Here is a 14,921-nt window from a genome sequence, read left to right on the forward strand (position 1 = left end):
TAGAGACACAGGCAGAGGGAGAAGCAGGCTCCATGCACTGGGAGCCTGACGTGGGATTCGATCCTGGGTCTCCAGGATCGCACCCTGGGCCAAAGGCAGGCACTAAACTGTGCCACCCAGGGATCCCCTCATTTTGGTTATTAATTGATTGATATACTTGGCAGTTCCCCTATTAGGGGCATAAATATTCATGATTGTTAGGTCCTTTTGTTGGATAGATCCTTTAAGTATGATATAGTGTCCCTCTTCATTTCTTACTACAGTCTTTGGGATAAACTTTAATTTATATGATATGAGGATGGCTACCCCTGCTTTCTTTTGAGGTCCACTTGAATGGTAAATGGTTCTCTACCCTTTCATTTTCAGGCTGGAGGAGTCCTTAGGTCTAAAATGAGTTTCTTGTAGACAGCAAATAGATGGGTCTTGCTTTTTTGTTCAGTCTGAAACCCGGTGCATTTGATGATATCCTGTAGCCCATTCACGTTCAGAGTTACTATTGAAAGATATGAATTTAGTGTCATCATAATATCTATTTAGTCCCTGTTTTTGTGGATTATTTCTTTGGATTTCCTCTTTCTTTTACAGAGTCCCCCTTAATATTTCTTGCAGAGCTGGTTTGGAGGTCACATATTCCTTCAGTTTCTGCCTGTCTTGGAAGCTCTTTATCTCTCCTTCTATTCTGAATGAGAGCCTTGCTGGATAAAGTATTCTTGGCTGCATGTTCTTCTCATTTAGGACCCTGAATATATCCTGTCAGCCCTTTCTGGCCTGCGAGGTCTCTGAGGAGAGGTCTGCTATTAATTTCATATTTCTTCCCATATATGTTAGGGATCTCTTGTGTCTTGCTGCTTTAGGATTTTCTCTTTATCTTTGTAATTTGCAAGTTTCACTATTAAATGTCAAGGTGTTGAATGGTTTTTATTGATTTTAGGGGGGGAATCTCTCTATCTCCTGGATCTGAATGCCTGTTTCCCTCCCCAAATTAGGGAAGTTCTCAGCAATGATTTGTTCAAATATGCTTTCTGGTCCTCCGTCCTTCTCGGTGCCCCTCCCAAGTAAATGTAGAGTTTTCCCTCTGAGTCTGTCATTTATTTCCCTTAACCTTTCCTCATGGTCTTTTAATTGTTTTTCTCTTTTTTTCTCAGCTTCCTTCCTTGCCATCAACTTGTCTTCTATGTCACTCACTCTTTCTTCTACCTCATTAGCCCTTGTCATTAGGACCTCCAGTTTGGATTGCATCTCATTTAATTGATTTTTTAATTTCGGCCTAATTAGATCTAAATTCTGCAGTCATTAAGTCTCTTGATTCCTTTATGCTTTTTTTCCAGAGCCACCAGTAGCTTTATAATTGTGCTTCTGAATTGGCTTTCTGACATGGCATTGTAATCCAAATTCTATAACTCTGTGGCAGAGAGTACTGTTTCTGATTCTTTCTTTTGTGGTGAGTTCTTTCTAGTCATTATGCTCAGTGCAGAGTGGCTAAAGACGAGTTGTACTTGTTAAAAGCACAAACTCTTCTCTCTGTAGCATTCCAGCTGTTCTCTCTTTAAATCTCAGGTCAAATTAGAAGGTTTTCAGGATGTTTTGAAAGTTATCTAGGTAAGTTGGTGGGGACAGGTGACTTGGGCACCCTGCTCTTCCACCATCTTGCCACGCTGTCGCATAAAATGAGTACTGAGGAGTTCGGCTTTGCTTCTTTTCTAGATTAAGATATCGATGAATTGGACTGACACAGTGAAATATGGTCTAATTTTGATGAATTTAAGGAACTAGACCCATGTAAAAAATATTTTTACTAAAATTTAGGTAGTTTGGCTTACAGGTCATTTGATAGAAGAAATATGTTAATGGAGTGAATGCAGAAAGTTAAGGTTTTCAAAATAAGTATTATTTGTTTCAAGTGTGTTTTAGCAAATAGGAGGTGTTAGGTATTTTCTTTAGTATTTTCTAATGTCACATTTTCAGCATTTGCCCTAAAGCAACACAAGCTCTGTGGCATCATTTGTTACTGGATCATGACTTGAAAGCCCTGTCACTGTACTTTTTGCTGTAGCTACAGCCTCTGATCCCTCCATTAGGACCCTATGTGCGTGGGGATGGATGCGGCCCAATGCCTGGAGGGAGGGATGCTAGTGAGATACATGATGTGATGAGCACTGAGTGTTATATACTTCAGATGAATTGTTGAAAATTGCATCTGAAACTAATGATGTACTATATGGTAACAGATTGAATTTAAATTAAAAAAAAAAAGATAATCTGTACCATCATAGAATGGAACTTCATTGTCCTACTATTTTAGGATTTTTTTAAAAGTCAGTGTTTGCATCACTGTTACTGTAGATTTCAACATCCACCTTCTGAGCTTTTCCCATTATTTTTAAAGTGTCTCACTTTGGTTGGCCTTCCTGCGTTAGCCTCCTGGCACTAGTTACACCAGTCACCTGATACTGTATACAGACTTGTGAGTCCATAAAGACTCAGTGGGAAATAGTTTACTTTTAGATGAGTTACATTTTTTGAGCTTTGATTCACTCAGTGACAACTGAACAGAGCTTCTCTGGAGGTGGAGCCTAACGTGCTGTGGCCGATGGAGTCCGGGGGCCCTGCACTGGTGTTCACTCTCCTCATTTCTGTGTCCTGCTTTCATAGGACACATTCTGTGTCCTGTTTCATTCTGTGTCCTGCTTTTTTGTCATAGCAGATGGCTTTCAAGGGTTGTTGGTAAATCATGATATTGGATAGTAGCTTTCTTTTCACTATGGTTTCGGTATACCATCCAGCACTATGTTTTACTTTGACTATAGTAGGTCCTGTGTGACTGAACTGGGAACTTTAATGTACATTCCCGGTCATGATGTAACAGCCTTAAGTATATCTTCACATGTATTTTCACATAAATAACTTGGATTATGCAGGGATCCCTGGGTGGCGCAGTGGTTTGGCGCTTGCCTTTGGCCCAGGGCACGATCCTGGAGACCCGGGATCGAGTCCCACGTCGGGCTCCCGGTGCATGGAGCCTGCTTCTCCCTCTGCCTGTGTCTCTGCCTGCCTCTCTCTCTCTCTCTCTCTGTGACTATAATAAATAAAAATTAAAAAAAAAAAATAAATAACTTGGATTATGTTTTATGTTTTGTATTTTCTCAATTTGTGCTATTAATGTGGCACAAAGAGTAAAGTTGTTATATTTTTATGTCAACAGTATGTATTATTTGATACATATTTATTTTCTATATTTGTTACAGATACTTTGAAGCTTTGGTCAGTAACATGTCCTTTGTAAAATATAAAGAGGTATATGCAGCAGCAGCAGAAGTTCTAGGACTTACTCTTCGATATATTACCAAGAGAGAAAATGTGAGTGTGTTATACAATTTTAATAAATACTTCTTTTTCAGATTTGATTTATCATAACACTTGTTACTTATATTCTCTATAATGTAATAAAGCAAAGTGGGCATTCTGCATTTATTAATACTTTAGTCTTTCCGGTTGTATACAGTGCTCAATTTTTTTTAAAGAGGACATATGATTTTTTTGAACACTTGTAAACTTAGTGAACATTTAAAGATTGGTAAATTTTTATTGTGAAAGTCAGAATATGAATATATAACTGGTTTTCATTCCTCTGAAAGTAATGCCAGGATTTCCTTTTGGAGAAAATTATTTTGTTGGCTACCTGCCATGGTTAGTTAGAGCTAAGGTAACTAGGAAAATGCCCTACGTCCAATCTGGGACAGAATATAGCTGTGAGACAGGACAGGGTACCTCAGAGACCATTTGTCAGTCTTGCGTGCCCTACCCACTTTACAGAATAACCTCACTGTATCTTCAAGTGCAATGTACATTCAGAGTACTGCAGTACTCAACAGCATGTGTAATTATTACAAATATGTAAATTTCTTGGACCAGTGTATGGAAATGACATGTTCTAAGTTACTTGAAAATAGCATAGTGGAATGATGCTTACATTGCTGTCCTTCCATGATTAGTAAGTGAGGTGCTATGTTTTTTGGAGCCCTCAAAACCACTGTCACTCATTGTGATAAGCTGCTCTTGGCAGGTCTTTTTGCAATCTGTCCAAAATGACATAGTTGATCATTCCTCCTGATTTCCCTTTGTCATTGCTTCTAGGAAACTCTTTTGGCTCTCTTCCTACTTCCCGGGCAGTTTCTTCTTTCTTCTGTAGCTCTATGTTTCTTGGCCACCTCCCTAGCTCTGGTCCTCCTGCTCCCCTGTCACTGGTCCTCCTGCTCCCCTGTCAACTATCCAGCCTGTGGCTTTGAAAACTGCCTGTATGTTCATGATTCCCAACTTTATACCTCCAGTCCACATCCTCTTCTGAAAGTAAAGATGCAGAGTAGAGATTGGGCTGTTTTCACTATGTGACTAGGTGAGGAGTTTAGGGAAGTCAGAAGATCCTGAAGGCACCCAGCATACCCCAGCACAATGTAGTGGACCCCTGCCCATTTTGCTAGTTGGGCATTTATTTATGTTTAAAAAAAAAAGTTAAGGGAAAGAGACCTGTTTGAGGAGATCAGTCTTCACTTATAATTTATTTTAGGGATTACCAGCTATTTTTGTAAAATAAGATTTTAATATTTAGAATAACCTTGTTGTTATTACAGGATTCTGATGTCCCTAGATGTTAGGTTTCAGATTACATAATATGCTAAATTTTCAGTACAGATGGAGCAAATTATAGCAGATCCCAGGTTTAATCTCTCTTCACTTAAATTTCAAGTTAGTAAGAATGATAAATACTTTTGTTTTACATAGTTCTTTTCTGAATATAAAATGGTATTGAGTTAGAGTAGAAATTAGAAAAAGAGTGAAATATAAGGAAGTGAGAGTCACTCATATTCTAATCACTAAATTGCTTTTAGTGCCTGAGATGTAGTCACCAGTCATCAGCATGTATGTGCATGCATTTGTCTTCTGTTGTTCACCCATATTGTATTCTTTTATAATTTTGGTTATATATGTCAGGTACTTACTGGCTGGCTCTGGGCTCTGAGCATGCAGCCAGGAACAGGGCAGGCCAAGCCCCTGCCTCAGGAACCTAGCTAGCATTTGGTGAGGGAATACAGACAATACACGAGCGAATCTATCATGGTAGATAGTAACACGTGTTGAAGAGAAAACTATAGGGAGATATACAGTGATGGGGTTGGTTGTTTAGATAAAGTTGCTTAAAAATTCTGGTCTGTATGAATATTTGACCAGAGATATTAACCCTGGCATCATAAAATATGTTTACCGAGCATTTAGTTACTGATTTTAGTTCAGCTTCTCAAATAACTTGTTAGCAGTATTTCAGGTGTCAGAGGAAGCACTAATCTTTACTAACCTGCCGTCGGACAGCAGCTGGATGCCACCAGTGGTAGCAGCACAGAGCAGGCATGGTGATGGCTTGGTTCACCCAACTCACAGCCCCAGAGCTTCTTGTGCCCAGGGGTTAATGCCAAACCTGTGCACACGCCTGACACTGTACCCTGTGAACACCTTTACTTTGTAGGTGATAGCATGGAACACCTTCCTTGAGTTCACTTAACTATTTAAGACAAACCTGTTTTCAGTAAACAGTGTAAGTTTGCACCTTTGTGAATTTGAGAAAAAAAAACTTAATTTTTCAGATATTGGAGAATGTGGTGTATGAACTGGTCATAAAGCAGTTGAAACAACATCAGAATACGATGGAGGACAAATTTATTGTGTGCTTGAACAAAGTTGTGAAGAACTTTCCTCCTCTTGCCGATAGGTAAGATGTCAGTTATGGTGGACATCGTGTTGCAAGGGACTGTCTGTAACTGTCCTCTCACTCATTGGCCATGTCCCCTGGTTAGATTTATGAACGCCGTATTCTTCCTGCTGCCAAAATTTCACGGAGTGATGAAGACCCTCTGTCTGGAGGTGGTGTTGTGTCGTGCAGAGGAAATAACAAATATCTACTTAGAGTTAAAGAGCAAAGATTTCATTCAAGTCATGAGACACAGGTGAGTGTGAAGCTAGCTCTAAAATTTTGATTTGTTCAGCTGTCTCCTTCAACTCAAAGAATTTGTAGGTTTTCATAAAATATATTTGTTAAATTTTAATCAGAATTAAAGGTGGTAGAGCGTGCCCTCCTGCCTCCTATAATGTGACACTTTGGGAAAGCCACACCTCAGGCGTTGTCTGTGGCTCTTTTCAGATTTAAAATGCATGGTTTTGAGTTCTGTAGTCATTTTGCCAGCTAGGAGGCTTCCATTATTTGTTAAAATTATTCATTTATTTTCACATTATACTACTCAAATATTAAAGGTGATGTTGATCACTTACAGTCATTCAGTATTTCCCTGTAGAAATACTGATTACAGTATTTCTCTGTACTCTTTTTCAGACTTGTCTGTATACATATTTTTTACATAGGGATAAATTATTAATGCCAATAACAAAGAATATATGTCATTGTGTTGTGTTATCCTTCAGTAGAAATTTACTGAGTATCTACCGTGAGTAAAGCATTAAGCTGGGGGCTTTGAGGAGGAAAAAATACATAAAACCAGGAAATAGGTGTGCACTTTATTTGAGGCCCAGGCTACTCTTAACTCGGTTTTGACCTGCCCAGGTGGCTTGACTAGCACTTGAAATCATTTTTTCAAAATGTGGAATCCTTTATTTTTAATTTACTTATTTAATTTATTAATTTTATTTATTTAATTTATTTTTAATTTATTTTGTTGACATTTGGGATTTTTAAAAAATGAACTTTTATTTTGTAATAACTTTATATTTACAGAAAAGTTGAAAGATAATGCGCAAAGTTCTCAAGTACCCTTCACCCAGTTTTTCCGTGTCATATAATTATGGTACATTTGTCAAAACTAAGAAATTCACATTGGTATGTTACTGTTAACGAAACAACACTTTATATAGATTTTACCAGTTTTCTCACTAGTGTCCTTTTTCTATTCCAGGATCTAATGCAGGATACCACAGTGAATTAATTTGTTTATTTTTAACATCCTAGCTCATGATAATTTTTTTAAATGTAATTTTTATGTTTCTGTTGTAACAGATTTTGCAATAGCACAAAGAAGAAAAAGTTACTTGTCATATCTGAAAGTATAATAAAAATTGTTAAATTTGTGTGTTCTTAAAAATCTCTCGTTATAGAGATGATGAAAGACAGAAAGTGTGTTTGGACATAATTTATAAGATGATGGCAAAATTGAAACCAGTAGAACTCCGAGACCTTTTGAATTCTGTTGTAGAATTCATTTCTCATCCTTCTCCAGTGTGTAGGGAACAAATGTATAATATTCTAATGTGGGTTCATGACAATTACCGGTAAGCTCTGCATTAACTTAAAATTTTTTTTTTTTTTTTTTTTTTAGTGGGAGGTGGTGGTGGAGGGGCAGGAAGAGGGAGAACAAGAATCTTAAGCAGACCCCACACCCAGCACAGAGCCTGACATGGGGCTTGATCTCATGACCCTGAGATCATGACCTGAGCTAAAACCAAGAGTTGGATGCTTAACTGACTGAGCTATCCAGGCGCCCCACTACATTAATATTTTATATTACTATTTTTAAGGGAATATTTGGGTGCTTATAGCAATCTGGAACAGATTATTATAAATACTAAAACACTTTTAAACCTATGATTAATGATTAAAACAAGTTTATTTTAGTACATTGACATGTATCCTTATTTTAACTCCTTTTATGTACCTATGGGAAATATTCAGAGTATGCAGTTATTGGTTGAGTTAATAGTGTAATCTGTTTTTTTAGTTATCCCTTTAAGATCTGACAAAATTAAGGAAATGAACTATGTGGGATGTCTTTATCCTATAGGACGTCCATCATACCACTTCCTAGGAGAGGTCTGATCCTCTCCAGGGACCTCTTAGCACTCCCAGGGAGCCCTGTGCAGCCCTGCTTCCATTACCCATCCACTCTGCCTCATGCATGTGAGCCCTATCACTTTGCCGGGGGGCGGGGGGGTGGTGATGACAGTCACTTTGATGGGCTCACAGAGGCATCAGAGGAGGGTGTCAGGGTACATACATATGAGGGTAGGTTCTGCTGTGATTTGGGAAGTTAAAATGCTATGGGGAAAGCCAGATTATTTTCCTTTAATTATAGGTGGTGTTTTGGGGTTGAACAAAACTGATAGAAGACAATATTAATGTTTTGTCATTTTGTTATTTTTTTCTCAGAGATCCAGAAAGTCAAGCAGATGATGACTCTCGGGAAATATTTAAGTTGGCAAAAGATGTGTTGATTCAAGGATTGATTGATGAGAACGCTGGGCTTCAGTATGTGCTCCTCCTGGAATAATTGGGCCAGGACAAATAAATTTAGTGGTATTTCTTTCTAGATTTGCACAAAGTATTTTTCAGCAGTTTTAGAATTATATTTATAGTATTAGCATTTTCTCTGCTTTCTCCATTCATAGTGTTTAATAAAGTATTTGAAATCACATTAAGACTTAAAAGTCCTGACAAGTTAATTTTGATAGAAAACTCTTAAAAAGTGGTAAGGATAAAATTTTCTCTGCTCATGCAGTGAGCATGAGTGTTTCAAAATAAAAAAATCTGTGGGACGATTATTATGTTTCTGATTTAACTCAGATAGTTGAGATCACACTATACATATTGAGTGAAATGTTTGAAATTTTAGAAATATGAGGAAACTATAATATTGATTATATCTAGGAATGTAAATGATTATTTTCTTCTAAAATGCCTACCCTGGTGGTTTTGTGAGCATTTTTTCAAGTGCTAAGACAGGGCAGAAACTTTTTGTATGATTCTCTATATCAGTTTTCCATTCTGCAATTTTAAACTCCTTTCAATTTCATAAGCATTCATAAATTATAGAGCCTACCCTGTTTTTTGTTTGTTTTAGCGGGTGAGAGGGGCAGAGGGAAAGGAAGAGAGAATATTAAGGAAGCTCCACACACTATGTGCTTTGATCTCACAATTCTGAGATCAGACCTGAAATCAAAACTTCAGGTTCTTAATTAACTGAGCCACCCAGGCACCCTGAGCATAATCTAGTTTTTAACTAGTTTAAATTTTGAATATTTTATGGCACTAATTCTTGGAGTGAGTTGTTTTAGCAAGGCAGTGAAGGAGTATATATAATTTCTTAAGGTGTTTTCTCAGTTTCTAAATACTTATATAATCATCATTGAAAATAATAGATCATTCTCACATAATAGAAATGAGAACAAAATCATCCAGTTTTTCACCTCTTGTTAAATATGTTAAAGTTTTGGAGTATTCCCTTCTTTCAGTGCGTGTTATTGTTCATAACTCAGATTAAGCTCTTTATACAATTTTGAATGTAGTTTTCCTGTATGTTAAGCTTTATAGAGACAACAAACTGCCTTCACATGACACTGTGTGTAGGACATTCTTTCTCATTTACTAATATCTGAGAAATATGCTTATTTCCTCTCTGCTTTTCAGATTAATTATTCGAAATTTCTGGAGCCATGAAACAAGATTACCTTCAAATACTTTGGACCGATTGTTGGCACTAAATTCCTTATATTCTCCGAAGATAGAAGTGCACTTTTTAAGTTTAGCAACAGATTTTCTACTTGAAATGACTAGCCTGAGTCCAGATTATGCAAACCCTGTGTTTGAGCATCCTCTGTCAGAATGTGAATTTCAGGTGAAGTACTTATCTCTAATAATAAATATTATAAGCTTTTCCTGTCTTTTAGTCAACAAACATTTTCTTTTTTTTTCTATAGAGTTCTTTATTCATGAAAGACACAGAAAGAGAGGCAGAGACATTGACAGAGGGAGAAGCAGGCTCCCTACAGGGAGCCCGATGTGGGACTTGATCCCAGGACCACCCCCTGAGCTGAAGGCAGACACTCAACCACTGAGCCACCCAGGCGTCCCAGTCGACAAACATTTTCTAATAGAGTTAAACTGGTTGTCTTTCTTTTATTGTGATATAATTAATATATATTAATTTCAAGTGTACAACATAATGATTTGATATTTGTGTGTATTGTGAAATAATCACCACAGTAAGTCTAGTTTCACCATGTACGTACAAATTTTTTTTCCTTTTGATGAGAACTTTTAACATCTACTCTCTTAGCAACTTTAAAATATACAATACAGTATTCCTAACTATAGTTCCCATGCTGCACATTCTGTCTCCATGACTTATTTATTTTTTAACTAGAAGTTTGTACCTTTTAATCCCCTTTCCCTGTATCCCCTTCCCTCATCCTCAGCCTCTGGCAATCATCAGTCTGATCTCTATATCTATCAGTTTAGGTTTTTTTGTTTGTTTTGTTGTTACTTTTTAGATTCCACATGTAAGAGATCATGTGGTATTCTCTGACATATTTCACTTAACATAATGCCCTCAAGGTCTATCCATGTTGTTGCAGACGGCAAGATTTCCTTCTTTTTATGATTCAGTAATATTCCATTAAATCACATCACATCTTCTTTATTCATTCATCCATTGATAAGATATTAAGGTTGCTTCCATGTCTTGGTTATTATGAATAATCCTTCAGTGAACATCAAGGTGCATATATCTTTCCAAGTTTTGCTTTATTTGGATAAATACCCAGAAGTCGAATAGCTGGATCCTATGGTATTTCTATTTTTAGTATTTTTGAGAGGACCTCTGTACTGTTTGTTTTCCTTAGTGTTTGCACCAATTTATATTCCACATTCCACACATCAGTGCATGAGGGTTTCTTCTTCTCCATATCCTTGCCAATACTTGTCATTTCTTATTTTCTTGATCATAGCCACCTGACAGATGTGAAGTGATGGCTTACTGTGATTTTGTGTTTCCCTGATGATTAGTGATATACTGGGCTTCTTATTTTACTTGAAATACTCACACATTCCTTTCCAAAACACTCACATTTGCTTCAGCCTCATCTGCTCACACTTGTTTGCCTTTTAGCCTCCACTTAGATTTTCCTTTCTCCATAATGCCATCCTTCCTCATCAGTCCCCTCATTCATTTAGTAGATGCCAAGTGTGAACTTTGTCCTGACAGCCTTAACAACCTGTGATGGCTTACATATTTACGGACATGCTCACTTTATCTCTGCCAAGCTGGGCAGTAGCACCTGACTGTTTGGCCTGCATTTGTCCTCCTAGTGATTTTTCTAGTGTCAGGCACATAATGGGACTTTGGAAGGAGCTGAGCCCTTTAGCTTATTACAGCTGTGGTGCCATTTTTGAGTATGGCATGAAGCCATTTAATTCAGAATGTGAAGGAGGAAAAATATGGTTTTTCTCCCCTACTACTAATCAGTATTTCTAGTTGGCAAATTGTTAAAGTCTTTAAGTTTGGAAAGGTTCTTCTTCAGTTGCTTCTCACAGATACATGAAATTATAGTACATATTTGCTGATAATACCAATGAATTCTAAATGAAAATATTATGGGGGCATATTTGGGTGGCTCAGTGGTTGAGCATCTGCCTTTGGCAGGGTCCTGGGATTGAGCTCCATGGGGCTCAGGCAGTGGGGCGGAGTGGGGGGGGGGTGTCCCTGCTCAGAGGGAGTCTGCTTATCTCTCTCCTCTGCCCCTTCCCCTTCTTGTGCCTGCTTCTCTCTCTGCCCTCCTGGTCTATCATGAATAAATAAATAAAATCCTTAAAATATAAATAAAATAAAATAAATGTATTTCAGTGTTGCTAAAGAAGGACCATTATTTCATTTGGAGCTCTCTTACATTCAGGAATATACCATTGATTCTGACTGGCGTTTCCGAAGTACTGTTCTCACTCCGATGTTTATTGAGACTCAGGCTTCCCAAAGTACTCTTCAGACTCGGACGCAGGAGCGATCCCTCCCAGCTCAAGGAGTGATGGCTAGGCAGATACGGGCCACCCAACAGCAGTATGACTTCACACCTACACAAACTGCAGGTAACTGTTCACCTGAACACCTGCCTGTTCTGCACCAGGCAATATGATCTGTGGAAGTGGCCTCTACTGCAAGAACATTGACTATAAGAAAAGTAAAACAATAAGAGAAAAGAGTAAGAACCAACAGAAAAGCTATATCAGTCAAAGGAGAAAAGCACTGAGATTCCAAGAGTCATCAAATTCTTAGAGATAAAAAGTGGAAGGGGAGGGCTGGGGAAGAGTGATGGGCTACTGGTGTTTGAAGGTTATGGAGTTTCTGTTTGAGAAGATGGAAATGATCTAGAGATGAATTGTGGCGATGGTTGTACAACTGTGTGAAAATATTTGACACCATAGTACTGTACACTTTAAATGGTTAAAATAGTTAATTTGTTGTTCTCTAAATTTTACAACAAAAAAAAAGTAGAAAAGGATTATTTTTGACTGGAAAAAAACAAAAGTTACAGTACATGTATGTTTTATTTTGATTTTGTCCAGAAAAATCCATTTAGTGCATCAAATTTAAAACCCCTTATCTCAAAAGCAAAGAACTAAAGACCAGACCAAAGTCATTTACTAGGTTTATAGTTTATTAAACTTTTCTTTCTTGTTCACCTGTTTCCTTTGATCAGAGATGTATAAGTTGTACAGTAAAATGCCTAAATCATTTCATGTAAATGTTTCAGTGTTGTTCCTTTATATAAATTTAAATTTTTTCATGTTCTCTTGGTTCTAGAAGTAGGATTGATTTGAATGATGAATATTTTATGACACTATATTAGGCATCATGAATTTTAGTACCTTTTGGTAGATACAAAGTATCAGTCCTGTAATGATCACAGTGGCTTGAGGGAGCAGGTAGGGTGTTTCCTGCTTCACAAATGAGGACACTGAGGCTCAGACACTTGAGCTGCCTCAGGTTGCCCACTAGAAACCTGATAGAACTTCCGCCTAGTGTCTTTCTGCTGTGACATGGCTGTCTCCCTGGAGGAGCTGTCCCCAGTGACTGTGGCAGGTGAGCACATGGAGGCCCCAGGTGCCACCAGGATGATGCCATCATTTTGTCTCACACATGTGTCAGGCAGTTGGCACTGCTCCAGCTGCAGTGGCGGGGTGGTGTGGGCTTGGCAGTGTTGTGCAGTCCTGAGCATGCTGTGACATGCTCTGGTCATGTCTGTTTGCAGATGGTAGAAGTTCCTTTAATTGGCTCACTGGGAGCAGTATTGACCCACTGGTGGATTATACAGTCTCATCATCGGATTCTTCATCTTCCTCCTTACTATTTGCCCAGAAGAGGAATGAGAAGTCACAGAGAGCACCCTTGAAGGCAGTCGGACCTGATTTTGGAGAAAAAAAGCTGGGCCTTCCAGGGGACAAAGTAGATAACAAAGCAAAAGGTAAAAGTAAGCTTGCTGAAGTGTACTTAACATAAGTTAATGCAGAGGCTTAGATAAAGAAAGTACATTTCCGACTGCATTCACATTTCCTTATAAATAAGACCATTAAAATTTAATTCAGGGGTTCCTGATAACTAGTCAATAGAGTATGCAACTCTTAATCTTGGGGTCGTGAGTTCAAGCCCCATGTTGGGGGTAGAGTTTACTTAAAAAAATAGTAATAAAATTTAATTCAATAAATCTTGTTTGGGTACTTACCATGTTGAAAGCCTAGTTTTAGGCATTCCAGAAAAGCTGTTGAATAAATTAGAATCAGTCCATTCATTTAGTGACTTTCTGAACATCAGAGTAAGTAAGCAAATAGGTGACCTTGAGATGAGACAGAATTAGTAAATCTCAGTAAAGCTCAAGGAAGGACCTGGGGAGAAGAGGCTGTTGTTGGGAGTAGCCTTGGGGGCTCGGGGTATGGGAAGGGGGAGGGTGAACAAGGACTGGGGCAGGACGTATGGAGCATGTTTGGGAAGATTGTTTAGAGACTGGCAGTCTTGTAGCAGTCTAGCCAAATAGGGTGCTGTGGGACAGGCCCACTGGGAGCATGGAGCAGACAGCTGTGGATATGGGCCTGCAGATTTAGGAGGCTACCGAGGCTTTCCGTAGTGAACCAAGCAGACAGATAGGGTTCTCTGGATGACCTCTCGGGGGATCCGCACAGAGCAGCATGTGCAGTGCCTGAGGAGGCCCTGGAAACCAAGGGTTCTGATGGGGAAGAAGAGGGGGGACAAGTCACAGGGGTTGCAGGGAAGTGCTGGCAGACCTTGAAGACCCAGCACTGGCTGAAATGGTGCCACTCAGCTCTTGATGAGAATGGCAGCTCTGGGAGTGAGTGAAAACCCAGAGAATGGAAACAGAGAAAAGGTCCTAACACAGAACCTTGGGGAAATGCCAACCATATGAGTTTGGATATAAAGAAGTAAAATTAAGAGCAAGGATAACCATTTGCTTCAACGTGGGTGGAACTGGAGGATATTATGCTGAGTGAAATAAGTCAGTCGGAGAAGGACAAACATTATATGGTGTCATTCGTTTGGGGAATATAAAAAATAGTGAAAGGGAATAAAGGGGAAAGGAGAAAAAATAAGTGGGAAATATCAGAAAGGGAGACAGAACATGAAAGACTCCTAACTCTGGGAAACAAACTAGGGGTGGTGGAAGGGGAGGTGGGCGGGGGTTGGGGGTGACTGGGTGATGGGCACTGAGGTGGGCACTTGACGGGATGAGCACTGGGTGTTATTCTGTATGTTGGCAAATTGAACACCAATAAAAAACATTTATAATAAAAAATAAGAGCTAGGATAAATTTATTTTATTTTTATTATTTTTTTGTTAAGTTTTTAATTTTACATTTCAGTATAGTTAACATACAGTGTTATATTAGTTTCAAATGTAAAATCATATAGTGATTCAACAATTCAATGCATCATTACTTGGTGGTCATCATGGTAAGTGTACTCTTAATCCCCTTCACCTATTTCTCTCATCCTCCCACCTACCTCCTCCCTGATATGCTTTATTTTATTTTTTAAGATTTCATTTTTAAGTAATCTCTACATCCATTGTGGGGCTCAAACTAA

The 14,921-nt window shown here is 38.4% G+C and overlaps 1 protein-coding gene across 3 annotated transcripts in view; it reads left to right on the plus strand.

Moving 5' to 3' along the window:
* The window catches only part of PRKDC (protein kinase, DNA-activated, catalytic subunit), a 202,131-nt gene that overhangs the window by 122,263 nt on the left and 64,947 nt on the right, over positions 1–14,921 (plus strand). For all 3 annotated transcript variants that reach the window (XM_026011042.2, XM_072734772.1, XM_072734773.1), the window contains 8 exons: positions 3,246–3,357; positions 5,637–5,761; positions 5,847–5,996; positions 7,156–7,329; positions 8,204–8,302; positions 9,461–9,668; positions 11,725–11,914; positions 13,078–13,290. In XM_026011042.2, the coding sequence (XP_025866827.2) occupies positions 3,246–3,357; positions 5,637–5,761; positions 5,847–5,996; positions 7,156–7,329; positions 8,204–8,302; positions 9,461–9,668; positions 11,725–11,914; positions 13,078–13,290 (1,271 nt within the window). The remainder of the gene's footprint in view (positions 1–3,245; positions 3,358–5,636; positions 5,762–5,846; positions 5,997–7,155; positions 7,330–8,203; positions 8,303–9,460; positions 9,669–11,724; positions 11,915–13,077; positions 13,291–14,921) is intronic.

Source organism: Vulpes vulpes, chromosome 13 (assembly GCF_048418805.1).
Source record: "Vulpes vulpes isolate BD-2025 chromosome 13, VulVul3, whole genome shotgun sequence".
Lineage (NCBI taxonomy): Eukaryota > Metazoa > Chordata > Mammalia > Carnivora > Canidae > Vulpes > Vulpes vulpes.